This window comes from Haplochromis burtoni, unplaced genomic scaffold, assembly GCF_018398535.1.
Source record: "Haplochromis burtoni strain Fernald_Lab_line unplaced genomic scaffold, NCSU_Asbu1 Contig_84, whole genome shotgun sequence".
Lineage (NCBI taxonomy): Eukaryota > Metazoa > Chordata > Actinopteri > Cichliformes > Cichlidae > Haplochromis > Haplochromis burtoni.
Window position 1 is genome coordinate 2,040,351 of NW_024582445.1, and position 19,782 is coordinate 2,060,132.

At 40.1% G+C, this 19,782-nt stretch overlaps 2 protein-coding genes across 2 annotated transcripts; one reads left to right on the top strand and one right to left on the bottom strand.

Moving 5' to 3' along the window:
- Positions 1-3,922: 3,922 nt before the first annotated feature.
- On the top strand, positions 3,923-12,928 carry LOC102305980 (endoribonuclease ZC3H12A). The gene is made up of 6 exons (XM_005925576.3): positions 3,923-4,265; positions 5,227-5,660; positions 6,120-6,259; positions 9,273-9,507; positions 9,647-9,753; positions 9,880-12,928. The coding sequence occupies exons 2-6, from the start codon at positions 5,287-5,289 to the stop codon at positions 10,920-10,922; spliced, it is 1,899 nt and encodes a 632-aa protein (XP_005925638.1). The 5' UTR covers positions 3,923-4,265; positions 5,227-5,286; the 3' UTR covers positions 10,923-12,928.
- Positions 12,929-15,648: 2,720 nt separating this feature from the next.
- Positions 15,649-18,952, bottom strand: LOC102306290. The gene is made up of 8 exons (XM_005925577.2): positions 18,823-18,952; positions 18,438-18,538; positions 18,238-18,322; positions 17,858-18,042; positions 17,695-17,785; positions 17,457-17,592; positions 16,897-17,136; positions 15,649-15,822 (listed from the first exon to the last, which is right to left on the bottom strand). Exons 2-8 carry the CDS (start codon positions 18,504-18,506, stop codon positions 15,765-15,767), a joined length of 864 nt encoding a protein of 287 aa, XP_005925639.1. The 5' UTR covers positions 18,507-18,538; positions 18,823-18,952; the 3' UTR covers positions 15,649-15,764.
- Positions 18,953-19,782: the final 830 nt, after the last annotated feature.

Genomic DNA, 19,782 nt, shown 5'->3' on the forward strand with positions numbered 1-19,782 from the left:
CCTGCCTGGAGGAAAAAGATATGCCTTTGAGCAGGGCAATGCCTCCCCCAAGATGTTAAGGAAATAAGCGTTTGATGTTCACAACAACCGAGCACTAAGCTCATCCATTCTTGAGCACTTGGATTCTCAGCAAGGTTCAAGATTTGCATTTACTGAACAATAGTTTTCTGAATGCCAACAATGTCTTCCATTGTAGCCTAGCCATAAATTACAAAACAATGCACTCAACGAGGAACTACTGTACCCGTAATGTTGCTTTTACAGCTTGGAGTCAGTAAAACACCGTATAACTTTGCTTCTTGCCAAGTGTCATACAACAGATGTTTCTTGCTTATGCCTCTGGAATCTCTCCCACAAATAAAATCAGAGATAATCCTCTTGTAAGAAAGTGTAAATTTATGTGCTTTTGCTATATCTCTAAATAAGCATGTGTGTGTACTCAGTCACATCGTAGGGACTGTTGGTGACAAAAAGCAGATGCCCAGTGTTAAAGTAGATGTACCTGTAAATAAGGTTATGGTGTGTCTGTGTGAAAAAGAATTAAAGTCAGCGTAATTATCTGTGTGTGTGTGTGTGTGTGTGTGTGTGTGTGTGTGTGTGTGTATCCCCAAACTTATAGTTGCTGGTTGCAGCTCATTGCCCTGCAGTAATATCAGGCCTTACAGACACCTGGGACCAGTGGTGTGGTCCCTCAGAAGAGGCTGCCGTCTGGCAACTGGCCCTGATTACTTTCTCCACTCTCTGGAACTCAACTCTGTGTATGCCATTAACAAGCTCCACGTGGTATGATCCCAACTCGACCATGCCATTAAACCTCTACACAAAAGCTAGTTTACAAACAGGCACACACACACACACACAAACTGCACAACTTAACCATCAGTCCACTGAAACCTCTACCACCTGCAGACCAACGTTTTCCATAACCTCTCCTTTGAGAGCAGAGCCTGCACAGCGGAAACTGTGAAGCAATGGTGACATCTAGTGGCCAAATTACTGTGTAAAACAAAAAGTTGTAGATTTGTTTTTGCTGCACTGCCCAAAGACCGAGTAGAATTATTTGACTGTTAGTTGCTTTCCCTTCCTTTCATAAACACGTTATATTTTTATTTCATTGCTTGTGTTATTCATATTTATCATTTGCGTGTACACAACTAGATGCTAAAAGTTTCATAGCTCAGTTAGGGACAAGCTTTTTCAGGATACTTTTTATTATCTTCTTGTGTTCAATTCTGCATGTTTACACTATTCAAATTATATAATTTATACAATCTAGTATTTTATTAATTTGCTTTTTAATAGTGCATTTAATAACCTGTAAATAACTAATGTAAAGTGTAACATTCTACTGTTCAAGTCTACACGTTTACATATGTCAAAAACACAGAAGTATTCATAGACATATGTGTGCATATATGAATAAGCATATGTATGTAGATATGTGTGCGTGCATATGAAGAGTTCTGTGAATAAGAATTTGCCCCCTTCCTGATTTTGTTTCAGTTTCATTGACCACACCCAGATCCCACTGCTAGACCTGCTGAATCAAGAAATCGCTTAAACAGAATCTGTCTGACACAGTGAATTAAACTAAAAGATGTCTGCATGCAACAAGTCATGACATCATATAAAGAAACTCAGAAATAACAGAGGAATAAAGTCAGTGACATTTATCAGTCTGGAAAGGGTTACAAAGCCATACAAAGGCTTTGGACCCCATGAAACCATGATGAGAGTCGTTATCTACAAATGGAGAAAACTTGGGACAGTAGTGAAGCTCCACGTGCGTATGCTGGTCACTTCCCAGGAGTTACCAGTATACCAAAATTACTCCAAGAGTAATTTAAGACTCATCCAGGAGCTCACAGAGCCAGAACAACATCTGATAAACTTCAGGCCACACTGAGAAGGAGACTGAGCAAAAAATAGTTTCACATTTGCCAAAAAAACCCCTCCAAAACATCTTGATGATCCCCATGACTTTTGGGAAAATATTTTGTAGATTGATGAGACAAAGGTTGAACTTTTGTCTCATCATGGCCTTCCAATTGGGATCTGGGATGCGGGGCGTCCCTGCTACTGCGAGGCCGGGGGCAGTCTGCTTGTCTTCAGCCCAGGGAAAAGGGTGGCATCTCCTGGGTCTGGTTTCTCCTCAGGTCCAAGTGGTGCCTGGACCTGGGAGTTAAGAGTATGTCCGCGGGCACATCACTGCAGCCCCCTCTGGCTTCTGCTCCGTGGCTGCTGGGTGACCCGTCGTCTGGGGCTCTCCTCAGCTCCTCCCAGGAGGGTGGCCCAGTTGCCCCTCCGATGGTCCTCCCTGGGCTCTCACACTCTGGGGCCTCTGGATGTCTGGGGCCTGGATCTCCTCCATGCCTGTGCCCTGGGGAACGGGGCTATGGCTCCCCACATCCTCTAGCAGATTGTTACATGGAGAAACCTTTTGAATACAAGCGTGCTCATGCTCACAGGTGTACACACGGGTGTTCACAGACACAAACTACACCTTTCTTGGCTGCAAAGGACATTGTGCGCTATCGATCTTGCGTGCTGCGCAATAACATTCAATATTTAGTATCTACTGTTATTTACTGTTAGCTAGATTATTGCGATTGTGTTGTGTTTATTATGTTGCTCTCTTTTTTGCTTCTTTTCTCTTCTGTTTTTCTTCTCTCAACAGGTGATCCAGGTGATTTTTTAAGTGCCTTTTCTTACTGTCCCTCTTCCCCTCTGTTTTTCTTTCTTTCTTTCTTTCTCCCTTTCCTATCCCCCAGTCATGTCTGTCCGATCTGTAACAATTGAAAATAAAATAAAATAAATACATAACAATAATAAAGGTCAATCAAATGGACCAATATGGCAAGGCCATGATGATCCACTTGGTAAAGTAAATCCATTGGGCATCTTTCCTGGCCTTCAGACAATAATTCTGATGGCTAAAGAACCAAACGGGATAGGCAACAAAAAAAAAGTTGCATTTTTTGGAAGGCTTGAGTCCTGTTACGTCTGGTAACTAACACAGCATTTCATGAACAGAGCATCATGGCAATAGTCAAATATAGTAGTAGTGGTAGGCTGCTTTTCTGCTTCAGGACCTGAATGACTTGCTGTAATTGATGGAACCATGAACTCTGCCTACTAGAAACTGCTGAAGGAAAATGTCCTGGGTTTGGGTTTTGAAGGATAATGAGCCAAAACACACAGAGTCCACCTCTAAATAGCTCAAAAAACAAAATGTAGGTTTTGGAGTGATCTAGTCAAATTTAGGGGTTATATCTGACTGAGATGCTCTAGCATGACCTTAAACTGAACATTCATTCTGGAAAATCCTCTAGTGTGAAGAAAAAAAATCAGTGATTTGAGCACATTACGTTTAGGGTCGATTGCTTTTTTTCCACACGTTCAACTGTAATTTCGTCATGCTTGCATAATGACAATATAGAGTATTTAATCTTGACTCCCAATACTATTCCGGGACCACGAGGGGGCGCCGTGTCCTATTTATTTAATTTGTCCTATCAACAATCATCCCATTGCCTACAACCATTAAAAAACGTATATATGGATCATGACAATATATTTCTGTTTTGTAATTAAAAAAAAAAAACCTATGGCGAGACATTGCTTCTGTACAATATTAAACTATTAAAAATACACACGCATATATTGAATAAAGTGAATAACCATATAAACGTAAAAAACTCAGAAAAAAAGGAAATTAACTAAAATGTGGAGACAAAATATTTCATAGATCAGTTTTACCTGTAATCACAGTTTCATAACATATAATCGTACTGACTTTGGTTTGGTGTCATTTTCCGATTTTGGCTCTAGACTGACTGGAAAAACAAATAAGCTCTATTTTTAGACGATATACAGTAAGAGTGCTGTGAGGTCGGGCTTATTGCGCATTGCCTAAAGGGGACACAGCAACTAGAAACGTGAGCTATTTGATACTCTTTGTGATATTTCAGACTTCCTTTCTTCTTGCTGCTGACAAATGGAAAAAAGAAAAAAAAAACTTGAATACTACAGTGAGTGAGTGACAGCCAGCGGAAACAGGCACACCTTATCGTATCTCTCTTATATTCAAATGTTTTCATGGCTGTGCATGCATGCGCCTGGAGGAAGAGGAGAAGAAATCATTTCCAAGAGGGCGGTGCTACTGTATGAAGTAGGAACAGCGTCAAAGTTAAGAGTGCTTCCAAACATTAACTCGAACTTTAAGTGGCCTCTGCTGTTAAATAGAACAGAAGGAAACCGAGCAGGTAAGATGACGGCTCGCCTCTGCCGTGAGATTTGTTGACTGTAATGTGATCTGTCGATCGGGCTTAGCGGGGGAAATGTCCCGTTAGTAGCGCGGCTAACTGAGCTCTTACCTGTGCCAGGTAAAGTCGGCGTATACAGTACAGGTAGAGGTACACTTTTCTGCCTTGTTTGTTTATTTGTGCGTAACATGGGCTATCGAAGAGTAGCCTACGTTACACAGAGCAGGGCAGGACTACTTTCTGATCTGCTGACTTGCGTAAAAAGAAAATGAGTAAGCGATCTAACTTTACAGTAGGATATGTTGCAACAGGCCTCTTACAGCCTGTAAGAACTAACTTGACACGTCTATCAAGAAGATATTAAAAATAAAAGTAATATTACTTGCTTAAAGTGCTTAATCTGGAAGCTGTCACCGTAATTTGCTATATGCAGCTGGAGACTGTCCATTGGGCGTCAGATATGTCTTGTTTCTTTGTTTCTTTTTTTACACTATAGTTCAAAAGACTACGAGAAGAGAGGAAAGAAGCGCATTTTCAATTAAAGCAGCAGGGTGTGCCAAAATATTGGCGTTATCCTTAAGAAATGACAGGTTGAAGAAGATTAATTCAGTTTAACTTGTCTAAATGTTTAATCCATTAATCACCATACTCCACTACTTTAGTAGCCTGTATAAATCTTTAACGATTACTTAATCTCACAAGGCGAAGTTGGTGGAATTGGTTTTGAGGTGTCAGTTCAGGGCTAAAAATCTTGTTGGGACACCAGAGTTTTTACAAACTTCAAATATGTAAGGCTGAATTTTGTTGAAGCATACATAAAACAAATTACAGAATATTGAGGTATGTAATGGCCACTGAAATGTGTATTATCATGTTTTATTTTACTCTTTGTAAAATTTCAGACTATATGAGCTACAACTCCTTTAGTAACTAATGGAATATCATATTTTTTTTAACCCAGGCCAAGTTGATGTAATTCACCTTCTATGCTCCTGAAAAAAAGAGGCTCAGATGCTTCAGGATGGACGAGGCTCTTCCCAGCCTGAGCTCAGTTTCAGACTCTCTGGAAGCAGACAGTGAGGAGTTCCAGCTCAGAGTGGACTTCTTCAGGAAGTTGGGTTACACCCCATCAGAGGTCATGGCTGCTTTGAGGAAACAGGGCTTAAGCACAGACACTAATGCGGTGCTAGGAGAGCTCGTTAGGAACAGAACCAGCAGTGTACCTTGCATTTCCAGCTCTGACAGTGACGAGAGGAGCACACGCCAAAACGACTCCCTGCAGCCTCCCAGTTGGGGTCTTGGGTCCTGCAAAAACACAACGCAGCTGTGGGACCAAAACAAACCGGACGAAGAATTGAGGCCTGTTGTTATTGACGGCAGCAATGTTGCCATGAGGTAATCCTGATGATACTTCCTGCTCTGTAGATTATCAGATTAAATCATAATCCATGAATGTCACAGCTGCTATGAACACTTTCTGAATAAGGACAGTTATTTTTCAAAGTCTTATTTAACTCTCTATTTTCCTACTATGTCGTGTGACTTGACTTTTTAAAGGAGGTGTTGACTGCACTGCCCGTGCATGTTTTAGCATGGACCGCTGAGACATTATGCAAATTCTAGATCCTCTACTCAGAATCCCCACCTTTTACCAGAAATTATGTGCAATATGTGACTTTCGGACTGGGTAATAGCCAGAGGGAAGATTCCTTCTAAGCAGCATTTGAAGACGTGGTGTTTACTCAGATCAGTGTAATTTGTTAAGCCTCCTTTTGACTATGAATTAGATTAGATTATTTTCGGTCAGATTAACTGAACCCATGTTATCTCTTATGCTTCTTCTTTTTTTCACAGTCATGGCAACAAGGAAGTATTCTCATGCCAAGGGATTCAGCTGGCGGTGAACTTCTTCCTTGACAGAGGTCATACTAGCATTACTGTGTTCGTTCCCAGCTGGCGCAAAGAGCTGCCCAGAGCTGATGCTCCCCTGACAGGTGAGGATGGCAGAAATAAAGCAAAGCAGACAGATGTTTCCCATCAAGTAGACGGGACAAATTTCAGCCTAACATCCCTGTGAGGCGAAGTTAAATGAGGTTAATACTGGTGACACAAAAAGCAGTTTTCACACGGGGTGTGAATGACAAATAAGGTTTGATTCAAACAGAAATGAATCTGATATTATTTTCATGCTGGATGTTAGCACGACCATAAAGATGGAATTAGATCCTTAAGACTCACTAATTGGTGGAGGGAAAAAACAAATGTGATGTGTGTATTGCTGACAAAATATTTTGATGTGCCTGTGTTCTCTTTGAGTCCAGGCCAATAAAGAACAGGTTTTGTATGTGTAAAAAGGCGTCCATTGTAAGCTGTCAATGAAAGAAATTCTTAGAATTGAAAATTCGTTGACTGCTTTTAGCAGTCAGTCTGGTTCTACCATCTGCTAATTTTCTCATTATTGGTTAGTTTAATGTTAGAGAAGACTAAAAGTTTATATTTTAGTCTCCTGGCAGCAGGCAAGACCAGTGAATCCAGGAGAATGAGAACCACACCTTCTGAACTGTCAGATAAGACAAAAGATACAAAAAATTCCCCTCCGGGCTCAGTGTGTGGCACATGCAATGGTTACAACATAAGCTGATCACTTCTGTTAAAGTGCCGACTATGTTAGCCTCTTAAAGTTTCAGTTTCTGTACAATGAGATAATATCTGCAGGGTATATCCTGCCATAACCACACTGTAATCAGAATGTTTACCCATAGATTTAGAACAAAAAGTAGCTAAAATGGATATAAATCACTAAAGATGTTCTTAAATGGTAGCCTGATTGTTTTACTCAAGAAGGTAACAAATTCTTAAGGAACTGAAACAAATGAAATAAGCCCACACAACTATTGTAACAGAGAGGTTGCCATTTATTCTAGTTTTTGCGTACAAGTCGTGCTAAGATGATATTTTTTTTTCTTCCCCCACTCACGCTTTTTTTTTTGTTAATACAGAAACAAATACCGTATTATACAGTGAGTTTTAGAGGTGATTTTTTTTAAGCAAGAAATGAAAAACTTAGAAATTCTATCACATAATTCTGTATTCATGAATAATTCCCACATGAGCCAGGAGATATTACAGAAAAACTAATACATCGATGCAAAAAAAAGTTAAGGTTGTGAAACAGGGTATTATTTAGTTGGCCAGCATAAAATATTTCCATACCAGGCCATGGCAAGAAAAAGTGGAAAAACACTTAAATGAGTCACTCTGAATGTTTTTGGGTGGTTCCAATATTGTAATCACAGACAGTCGTGTATAATAGAGTTCTAAATTTATCTCAACTGATTCACTTATGTCCGTGTATTTATAAAGCCCAGATGAATATAATGTCAGTGTATCTTTGTGTAAATATTACCACCTGCAGCACAACAACTAAATAAAAAGGATGGCACATCCTGGAGCATAAGCCCCTTGTTGCTCTCAAGAATTAATAGCTGTGCAGCCTGGGTGGAGCAATCCAAAGGTTCTTTTTTTCAATCTTTGAACAAGGAAGTAAAAATCACCATGTAGTTACTCGTGGGAAAGTCCCATCGGGAAGTAGAGATGGGGATTTTTTTTGGGTTTTTTTGTGTGTTGTTTTTTTTTTCCACACCTACCGTACTTGATGTTGTAGTTAACTACTGGTATCTATTTACAGTAAGTTGTTAAGTTTTGACAGAAGTTAGAAAAGTGCTTTTCTATCACATAAGGTTTTCTATCTTTTGTTCATCACACAGAGTTCAAGGTTCATTTCACTTACCCTTAACTTGTTTTGAAGCACTATCAATGTGTGTGTGTGCGCGTGTGTCTTTGTCGTGCATTTATTCACTCAGCTTGCACGTAGCATGATCTAGAGTAATCTTAAGCTACCCCTCATTTCCTTATGTTCTAATTCCAAAAAAATTTGTGGTCTTGAGCAATCATTCTCCAAGGTTTATGAAGGTTTTTCAAAGTTTTACTCTAGAAATTTTCTACTAAAGCACGCAAAGTATATCTGAAAGTCGTGTCTTTAAGAAATAGGAAAAAATCCAGATCTGACACAGGCCCAGAGAGATGCATCTACTGTTCACTGAAGCCTCGTCAGAAATGGTTTCAATGAAATGGTGGCTGTCAAAAACCATTCTTAAGGAAATGAAATGGGGAGAAAAGGCTGAGGTATGCCAAAATACACAATACCTGGACTGAAAATCAGTGGCAACAGGTCTTATGGAGTGGTGAATCTTGTTAGAATTTTTGGTTCTGTTCAGAAGAGATCAGGAGAAAGGTACAACAGTACATGTCTGCAGCCATCTGTAAAACATGATGCAGGCTCTGTCATGGCTTTGGCCTGCATTTCATCCAGTGCTTTTTGGAAGTATGAACATAGAAAAGTGCTGTCAGAATCTTGATCCACCATGCAATAGCATCCCAGAGGTGTCTGATTGGCAGCAGCTTCATGTTTCAGCACGACAGTGATTCATAACACATTACCAAGTTTGCAAAGAAATACCTGGATAGAAAAGAAAAAAATAGAATGACCTCCCCAGGCCTAGAAATTCAATTCAATTTTAGTTTTATTTATATAGTGCCAAATTACAACAACAATTGTCTCAAGGCACTGAAATCAGCATTATGGAAGGAGTGTGGGATGCTCTTCACAGAGAAGGGAACAAAAGGCTGCCAACATCCAATAAAGAGCTTACTGGATGTTGGCAGCTTTTAAAAAGCCTGGAGAACTATTCCTGAAGACTACATAAAGAAATGACAAGAAAGCTTGCCTGAGAGAGTTGAAGCTCTTTCAAAGAATAAAGGCAAATATTAACTTTCAACCTTGTTAAAATTGTACAAACTTTGTTTTCACCTTGTGGTTTGGCATGCATCTTTCAATAAATCCACATCTTTTTAATGTGTCACAGTACAGTTGAATACACGAAATCATTTAATACAGCGTAAATTGTCAACTCTGGATCTGTAACTGATTACTGGTTGCACTTTCAGATCAACACATTCTGCTGGAGCTTGAAAAAAGGAAAATCGTTGTCTTTACTCCATCACGCCGTGTTGGGGGCAAGCGAGTGGTTTGCTATGATGACCGCTTTATTATCAAATTGGCGTATGAGTCCGATGGAATAATCGTATCCAATGACACCTACCGAGACCTCCAAGCAGAAAGACCTGAGTGGAAGAAATGCATTGAAGAGAGGCTGCTCATGTACTCCTTTGTGAATGACAAGTAAGCCTGTTCTTCTGTATGTGCCTGTGAAATACCACATTTTCCTTCCGTGGTGAATTTTCCAGAAAAAGAATTTGCAGCTTACAGCAGAGTTGTACAAGTGGATGAAGAACTCTACAATTTTTGTATTTTTCTACAGGTTCATGCCCCCAGATGACCCTTTGGGTCGCCACGGCCCCAGCCTTGACAATTTCCTTCGGAAAAAGCCTCGTCCTACGGAGCAACAGAGACAACTCTGTCCATACGGTAGGTACGATTAGCATATCGATCAGGAAGTGTTAACCTCTTCTGCAGCAGAGAATGTGCTGTCCACATTAGATCTCATCAACAAAAAATCTTTTTGCTTATGTGTCTTATTTTTCTCCATCACAGAAAAAAAGTGCACGTATGGCATAAAGTGTAAGTTCTACCATCCTGAGCGGGTAAACCAACCCTATCTGTCTTTGGCTGATGAACTGAGAGAGAAAGCCCAGATTTCTACTGTAAAAGAAGAGAGAAATGCCAGATTGTCACCCAGACAGCTTCAGTCTGATCCCGCACTTGCTCAAAATGCCTATTTTCATCCTCGAGACTCCAACAAAGAGCTCAAAAGAGATCAGCAGACTTCCTCACCACCTTCTCACGTTAGTGAAAACAAGCAGCTGTACTGGGAGGATCCTAGACACAATCCAAATCACATGCCGTGTTCTGTAACAGGAACCCAGTGTCAGAAAGAGTGGCCTGGGTTGCACTTGATGCCAAATCATTACTATGCCAACATGTCTCAAGAGTACCTGGATTCAGGCCTTGGCTCATTTGAGAGTCAGTACTCTGATATTTCGCATTCCCTCCACAACTCAAAGATGCTCAGGCTGCAGTATCAGAGTGCTCCTCCTGGAGCCACAAATTCTCCCGTACATTTAGAGAAAAATAACATAAATCAGCCTTGCAAGTGCTGTTCTCATGCAATGCCCTCGACAGTTCACCAGCAATTTCATGGAAACATGGACTCTCAGGCACAACCCCAATACAGCGCCTATCACCCAAATGCCCTCACACCCACTGCTTCCCACCAGCGCAGCCTCCCCAGCCATTTCCAGTACAGTGGAGGCACCCATGTTCAGCAACATTACTGGTCAGATCCCTTTCAGGGGTTACCACAAGCCAGCAGACCACATAGCCTCCCTTCTTCAACTCGTTCTTCACACTACCACAATTCTTGCTGCTCTAGCAACAGTCATCAGTACTATTCAAGGGGACAACAACCATCTTCTGCTGCATTTGACTCACAAAGGTTAGAACTCCGCAACAAGCTCAAAACTATCTTCAACCCACATCTGGTGGATACTGTCATGGAAATGTTTCCAAATCTGATGAATGCTGAGAAACTAGCTGCAGAGATACTGAAGCTGAAAGCCCAAAGAGATCTTTTCTGATTATTCTTCTTTCAGACCTGTCATTACTACTTGCCTTGACCTCAATAGCATCCTTATCACCTTTTCAGAAGGTCGCATAGTGCCTATAGCTGAGTCATTTAAAAACTAATTCTGTGCAATGTGCTATTATACTGTAAAAATGAAACGTTTTATTTATGAATGATTTAGTTAATCTGTTATAGGTTATATATATATATTTTTTATGACACTGGAGTCATATGTCTTTGTCATCCATGTTTTGGATAAAAAGTGCCTCTAGATGGAAAACGGTTACATTTATGCATATTTGTTTATGCATATTGCATCAAAGTTAATTAGTTTTAAGTTCTCATGAAATAACCTGTTGCTGTACTATGTGCTACTTTTAATCTTAGTTCTTCAGAAACAGCCTGCAGACAAGTATTATCCTTTCAAGGGACAGTTGCAGTATACTAAAAAACACTGGCAGTCAGTCCAGAAAAGTACCCAGGCTTCCAAATATTATTGAAAGCAAAGTAGCTGAGATACCACAATAAAAGAAAAATGAAACGCTAATTATGTAGGTGAGCTATAAAAACCTTTATGAACTATGGATACAGCCACCATGACATAACCAACTGGTTTGGGAAGTCCCCTTTTTGAGAGCATTTTTGCTGTTGCTATCTTGCTTTTGTTTTTGTTTTTTAAACAAACATGACAAGTGAGGACGGAGAAAATGAGGACACCAAACGCTCATGCAATGGTAACTTGTCACACAAGTTACACAGAAGGTATTTTCAGCTGCTTTCTTATCACCACAGCAGATAGATCTGCATGTTTGACCTTCCTGATGTAACCAGTACTAGGAGTGCATTTACCCTGTGAGGTTGGCTTTATGTCTCCTCTCCATCTCAGGCCAGAGAGCTTTTACATGTAAGGGTAACATGTTACCCTCAGAGCTACATCCTGCTCATCTACTTCACTGTAAAGACAACACCACAAAAAGACAGCTAAATAGAACTCCTGCATGCTGTCTCTGTCATTGCTCGTATGTTTAATAAATGTTTGCATCTATCCAACCTTCAGCATTTCGGAAATTACATCTTAAATGTGCAGGCTTAAGGTAGTCTTTGATCTAAAGAGGCATTGAGTCATCCACTTTACACCTCTGTCTGAGGTTTCCAAAATAAAGTTAATTGTTGAATTCGTTATCAGAATTTTTTCTATTGTGACTTTTGAGTTTTTGCATTAGAAAAGGCAACTGATGATGTCCTGCTGCATTTTTAAATTGTTTTTATTGGTCGGGAAATTTGTTTCTCCTTTATTAACTAGTTCAAACTTTAAACTTTCAAGAGTATTTCATCTGATATATCAATAATTTTGAAGTGTTCTTACCTGTCAGCATTTTGTTTCTGTCCTGATAAGATCTGGCATGAGAAAACCTGTAGTAGGTTACGTCACAGAGGGCATGTGTAAAGTCAGTAGTTTGATTTACGGCATACGCCTCTCCAAAGAGCGACTCTGTTGCTTTTAGTTCCCCACTTCTGAAATACCTTTGGTGTCCTTGCTCTGTGAGCTTCATAAGTAAATATAAAAGTCATGTAGTCCACAAAGATAAGCTAACATTGCATGTTTTTGCCATACAGTGTAAATGCTGATCTTGCTAGGAAATTGAAACTGAACTTAAAAAAAGGCTTTGACCCAAGCAAAAGGAACTTGCTGATGTGTCATCATCATTTGTTCTGTAAACCTGAATCAGCTTCATGAATCATTCTCTGAATAACTGTCCCGATTAGTCTGTGTAGGAGAGACTACAGTATAACGTATAAAAATGACAGTTATGGAATTTAGTTCTCATAAATGATTTGTATTCTCTATTCTTATATTGGATCATTAACTTCAAATGTTTAGTGTTAGAACTCATTGTAAGAATATTTAGGAAATGCATTGTCACTACCTATTAAAGTCTATTGTAATAATAATATGTGTGAAGTCTATTACAACACAAAGGGACGGGGATTAGCACTGTTGCGTGGAGAGCCAGCCAGTGGTTTAAATCCAGTTTTCTGTGTGGAATTTTCATGTTTCCCCATACCTGTGTGGGCTCTCTCTGGCTTCCTCCCACAGTCCAAAGACATGCATGTTGGTTTAATTGGTGATTCTAAATTGGCTATTGGTGTGAATGTAAGTGTGATTGGTTGTCTTTGCTGTCCACAGCTACCACTTTACACCCAATGAAAGACAGGATACGCTACAGCTCAACGGCGTTCACGAAATGGATTTGCAAAAGAAAATAAACAGCTGGTATGGGGTTAGTGGATTAATCCCAAACTAGTTCTTCGGGTTTATTTAATTCACTTGTAAATATCCCTCTGATGTTAATCAGAGACCAAACAACAGTGATCCTGATTGCCTCACAGGTAGAATTGCTGCCAAACTGTCCTACTCAGTTTCACAAGAAACAGCGCAGCTCGTGTTGCAAGCCTGGACGAGAAACTGTTTTTTTTCCCCCAGTGACTGAGGAAACGTAAAACAGATTCAAAAAAAAAAATACTAAAAAAAAAAAAAAAAAAAAAAAAAAAAAAAAAAAAGAAAAAAAATAAATGGTAAATGGTAAATGGGTGTGTGTGTTGGAGTGTTGGTGTGTGTGTGTGATGTGTGTGTTGTGTGTGTTGTGTGTGTTTTAGTGTATGTGTGTGTGCTAAATACCTTTTTTGCCACTTGAACGATGCAGACATGATTTAAAACTAACTTATATTTAAAAACAAATGTTAAATGCAATCACACTTGTGTATAATAATAGGAAAGACAGTAGATAACTAAGATCTTGCACTTCATGCATCACCAGTCCCTGCAGATGTAATTTGTCTCACTGGGAAAAGGCCTCATATCCGTACTGATGCTGGTACAAGGTGAGAGTTGTTTTTATATTAAGAGTCAACTTTTCCATTTGTCTCTATATTGTCCAGGTTGCAGGGACAGATCGTTTAGCTTAACTTCAAAGTCTATATGGAGTTTATTGGTTTCTCCAATGTAGCGCTCACCTTAACTAGTTTTACACGTTAATAAGGTAATTGTGAACTAATTAATTAAACAAAATGCTGCTGTTTTATAGCAGCATGAACACTAGATTTATGTTAAAATAAAGGGAATCATCATTATGCTAATGCACATTGAAAACTATAACTGTTAACATGCTAATCACTGTGGTTATTGGTATTATAATCATTGTGTGCAGGGTCAGTAGCTCACATGTAGCCTCACAGAGCTGCTAGCCTTCCAAAACCTCCATATGTAACCGTTTTGTGCAAATACACCAACCTTTCTCACACCCTAACTCTATGACTATATCCCTGAGAAATGTCCTTGTTATTTTTAAAGTTCACAGAGTTGCAGATATTACCCAACATGTCAATTCTTTGTTATCTAATGTTGTTTTGAGACTCGATGGACCACTTCTGTTTCTTGGCTTTTGATTCTTTTCTTTTTTTTGATAATTCAAAAATCTAAACTATGCCAACTATCCAGGAGGTGCAACAATAATATTTGTTTAATCAAGAAACACAGTTACCATTACCAGCTAGAGTGGGGTGTTACGGTTGAATGAATGTAAATATTTACTTTATATAACTTTACTTCTATAACTTGTGCAATGTTCGCACACATGTGTCCCATGTTTTACATGATGTGGGGGCATTCGAGGCTCAAGAGTTGGCAGTCTTGTAATCGGAAGGTTGTCGGTTCGAGTCCCAGCTCCGACAGTCTCGGTCCCCGTGTCCTTGGGCAAGACACTTCACCCGTTGCCTACTGGTGGTGGTCAGAGGGCCCGGTGGTGCCAGTGTCCGCCTCTGTCAGTGCACCCCAGGGCAGCTGTGGCTACAATGTAGCTTGCCATCACCAGTGTGTGAACATATGGATCACTAAATGTAGTGTAAAGCGCTTTGGGGTCCATAGGGACTAAGTAAAGCGCTATACAAATACAGGCCATTTACCATGATGTGTAAACAGGGAATTCGGTTAGCATACTCAAACAACCTTGGGCTTCAAAGCCTTTGTTTAAACATAGCTGTTAGCTTATCAAGATTTTTTTTTTTTTGGACAATTTCTCTGCGACATGGAGTCACTTTGTCAGTTAAGACAAGGAACATAAAAGCTTGAGTACAGGTTGTGTTTCACAGGCGTGTAATATGATGGCCTCTTCCTTTGTCATGCTGATACCGGCTTCAAGTAATAATCTCATACCTGAAGGCTTTTAGACAAACTTGACCGTGCACTTGATATTCAGCATTTCTCTTAGCATTAGAGAAACGAGTACTTTTTAGCAGACTTAAACTAGTTCATCAAACAATCATCAGTTACTTGGTAACACATTAACCTTCATACAGCACTGTTTGTTGAACTGATGTTTTTATTGTGAATAGGAAATTGATATCGATTCACAGGCAAGATGCATGTGTAAATGTACCATTATGCTGCAGTGTCAGATTGATGATGCTGTTCTGTATTCACCTGGTCCTCTAGTCCAGCGGTCCCCAACCTTTTTTTGCGCCACGGACCGGTTTATGCCCGACAATATTTTCACGGACCGGCCTTTAAAGTGTCGCGGATAAATACAACAAAATAAAACTACCGTAGTACCGAAAAAAAGAAGATTTATTCATAACACACATGAAAAGACCCAGGAAAACAGAATTAACGATAAAAACGATAACAAAATAACGCTAAAAACCGATAAAAACCCTGAAAACCATACATTTCACACCCGAGCCTCAACTCTCGCGGCCCGGTACCAAACGACTCACGGACCGGTACCGGTCCGTGGCCCGGGGGTTGGGGACCGCTGCTCTAGTCGATGGCGAGCTTGGTAAGATGTATGTATTTTTGTTACTCCCATGCCATTAGTAGTTTGTGGAAAGGTACAAAAGCCCCGTATCCAGGTTTGCTGGGGAAAAAAAGGAGATTAAGTTACTATTCAAACAGACTATACGTTAGAAAATCACACTTATATTTATAATTTTAATATTTTAGATGTCACGGAGGTCGTGTGTTTGTTATTGTTCTTTTGTTCTTTTGCAGTCTCGTAAAAAAATACTAGATTTAAGTAACATTTCCAAACGCAGTCAGTCAAGTTTGTTATTGTAGGAAAGTGAGTTCACATTACAAGGTTGCACCTCATGCCTTTAAAGACAGCTAAGATGACCTGACAGCTGCATGTGCAGCACAGTGCAGCACAGTCCTAAAAAAATACCCAACAGCCACTTCATTAGGCACACCTTGCAGTTTTATGTTGGACCTTCTTTTGCCTTCGGGAATGCCTTACTTCTTCATGATATGAAGTTAATAAGCTGCAAGAAATATTCTTCAGACATTTTGGTCCATATTCACAGATAGTTGCTGCATATGTGTCAGCTGCACATCCATGATGCAAGTTTTCCATTTCACCACATCCAAAACATGGTCTATTAGATTGAGATCTGGTGACTGTGGAGAACATTTGACTATAGTGAACTCATCTTCAGGTTCGGTAAACCAGTTTGAGATGATCTGAGCTGGAAGCAACCATCAGACGATGGGTACAGCGTGGTCAGTGACATGGTCAGCCACATTTCTCAGGTAAGCTGTGGCACTTGAAAGATGCATATGTAGTCTCTTGGTGTTGCTTCAAGGTTCAACATGTTATGTATTCAGAGATTTTCTTCTGCTTTCATATCATTTAATGTAAACCCTTGAGATGGTGAAATATTGAATTATGGAATATCAAATCCATCAAAGTTAATGTATTAATACATTGTGTAATTGTGTGAAAGAATGGTGCTTAAGGTAAATACACTTCAAAACAAATGTAAAGGTTTAGAAGCATTTGAATTTAAATAGATACTCAGATTATTGTAAAAAGCATTACTTAGTGCACACATCCAAATCGCAGTACATTACTAAATGTCAAGTTGCACAACCTTAGAGCAAAAACATATACATGTTGCTTGAGTACGGCAGGTAGGAAAATGACATTGGTTACCATTCAAAGTAGCTGTGTCCCAGGTGGCTCCCATCACATAGCCCTGAGTCAGGAGTTTGCAGCTCAACTCCAAGGTGGAGATCTACCTCCCCCTGCAGGTGACCGAGGAAACGAACTATTCCTGTGCTGATCCTCCCAGATGGCAGCATGATCCTGACCCGATGGCCTAACTGTAAGTCCATCGGGGAGTGAGGAACAAAAACTCGATGTGGCCCTTGAGATTTCCTCCATGATCTCACACTGCAGAAAGAAAACTTCTCTTAGTGAAAGAAAATCACACACATCGATAAATCAGGAATTATGATCCTAAAATATATTCCACATAATGAATAAATTTGCTTTTGGAACTATATTTTGAATATACACCCTGTGCATTTCTTAAGAGGGAGGATTATAACTGTTGCCGAACGATTTTTTACATAATACATTTTCAATAGGACCTCACATGACTCTGAAATGGTCCCTGCTGTTTCCACTGTTTGCAGATAAACTTCTGAGCATAGATATAAGAATATTTTTTTATCCAACTCTCTGCCAAACCGTTTCTTTGAAAGCAATACCTCGAGGCTGAAGTTGAGGAGGAGGAAGGTCTTGAACTCTGTGCTGAGGATGAAGATAACTGGCTGCCTGACAAACTGCATTCATAACTATCACTTCTTGATGACATGTCAGACCTTCTGCGCTGATGGAGGCCGCCTGCACGTGAGACATTAGCAGCTGATATCATGGCTAAATACAAAAGGATGCGCATATGAAAATTTGTTCTGTTATTGCCATAATTGTGTTACTGCCATTTACCTGAATACTCTTCAAATGCTTCTCCATTGTCCACTCCTGACTCTCCCTGGTCACTGTAACTGCCCACTTTCACCAACACTCCAGACTCCAGCTGAGGGAAAGGAGGCAATGGTATAATTACAGAACCTCAACCACCCACACACAACTTCACACACAAACACACCTGATTATGCAGCTCTTCCTGTTTTCTCTTCAGCTCTGTAAACCTCCTTTCCCATGATGCTCTCTCACAAGCAATCCTGGTCTTCAGTGATAGCACCTCTTTTTCAGTTTTGGTCAGTCTCTTCTGGAGGGCAAATGTACGGTCAGGGCTACCTGGTATGGCGGCAATCCTGTTATTTTCGGCACCTGACAAATAACATCAAATAAGGTAATCATCTAAATCTGCACATTAGCAAAGGGGATGTGAAGTAGGATTACATAAGGAGGAAGAGAGGCTTTAAGAAAATAAACTGTGAAATTGAGTGTTTAACAGTTGACTAAATATTTTTAAGATATTTTAAATGTGCTGGTGATCACTCTTTGATTTTATGAGTTTCTTACCCACAACTTGTTTCAACTCATGGCTTTTGCCCTCTGTAATGGGGTTTTCCCTTGGTAAGAATCTGATAGCATTGTATGGACATATCTGCAATGCAGATCAACACTGATTAATTTTTTTATAATCACCACTTACAAGAGCCTTCATTAAACTGTGATGTAAGCAGATTACCCAGATGTGAATATAATGAGCATACACTCACCCAAAGGAACCTGCAGGTGCAGAGTATCCCTTTGACTGCCCACGTAAACACAGCCCATAGGACTGTCATGTTAAAGCACCGTCCTCTCACATTGTGCTATCCTGAGCAGACAAAGGAATTGTTTTTCTTTAGTACAGTAAGTACTACAGGTGAAAGATTATATCTTTACAAAAGAGTGGATTTGGTTACAGAAAACTCAAGGCTAGTTGTAGGTTTTCTAAGAAAAAAATAGGTTGTACCATTGTAGGTTTTCTAAGAAAAAAATAGGTTGTACCATCTGTAGGTCAATGCTACCAGGCTATGCCCTTGTAACACAAACTCACTCAAAAACCACATTGAAATTAAAATGTGGTTGAAAGCTTATGACTTCGAGCAGGACACTGACCTTTTGCAGAAGCTTAACTGTAGGCTAGAAGTCATAGGGAAATGGTAGCTTCCATCTCTGCTAAAAGGGCCTCTGTCCCAGTCTATGGTGAAGGCTAATGTGCCACACAGGGCTCACTGACCTGTTGCTATGTGCCAGCTCTGTGTGAGCACTGCTGACGACCGCCCGGGAGGTAAATCTAGTCTAATCTTCTTAGTCATGCAGTTACACTATCTGGTTGTATCCAAGCTGCTACATATGGTTTACTGAGTCTGATAAACAATGTGAATAAGCCTCTACATTTAGTGCAACTGTTACATCTGTTGGAGGAAGAAGGATTCAGTATCATCACCCATCTGTTTAGTCTGTCTGTTGTCAAACTGGAGAGGTCATCCTTAATATTGATACAAAAATCTCACTCCCAAAAAAATTTTCACTCTGCATTTGGCCAAGATCAGTGTCACTGCTGGTAGCATGAGGTGATACCTGGACCCTACAGAGGTGGCACAGGTAGTGCAAATGCTCCAGGATGGCACATCGATACGTGCTATTGCCAAAAGGTTTTCTATGTCTCCTAGCACAGTCTCAAGAACATGCAGGAGATTCCAGGAGACAGGCAGTAATGTAGGAGAAACTAGGAGAAACAAGGCTGTAGAAGAACGTTAACCCATCAGGTGCAAGGATGAACAAGATGAGCACTACGAGAGCCCTACAAAATGACCTCCTGTTAATGTCTCTGACCAAACAATCAGAAACAGACTTAATGAATGTAGCCTGAGCACCTGACCTTCTGTAACATGGTTCAGCATGATGTGTTTTTGGTGGATCAGTAATGTTCTGGGCTGGCATATCCATGGAGGGAGGCACAGACAGGCTGGTCAACAACGCCCTGTCTGACATTAGGTATTGGAACGATATTAATGGATCCATTGTCAGACCATACACTGGTGCAAGGTCCATCTATAGTTCGGTTCATCTATC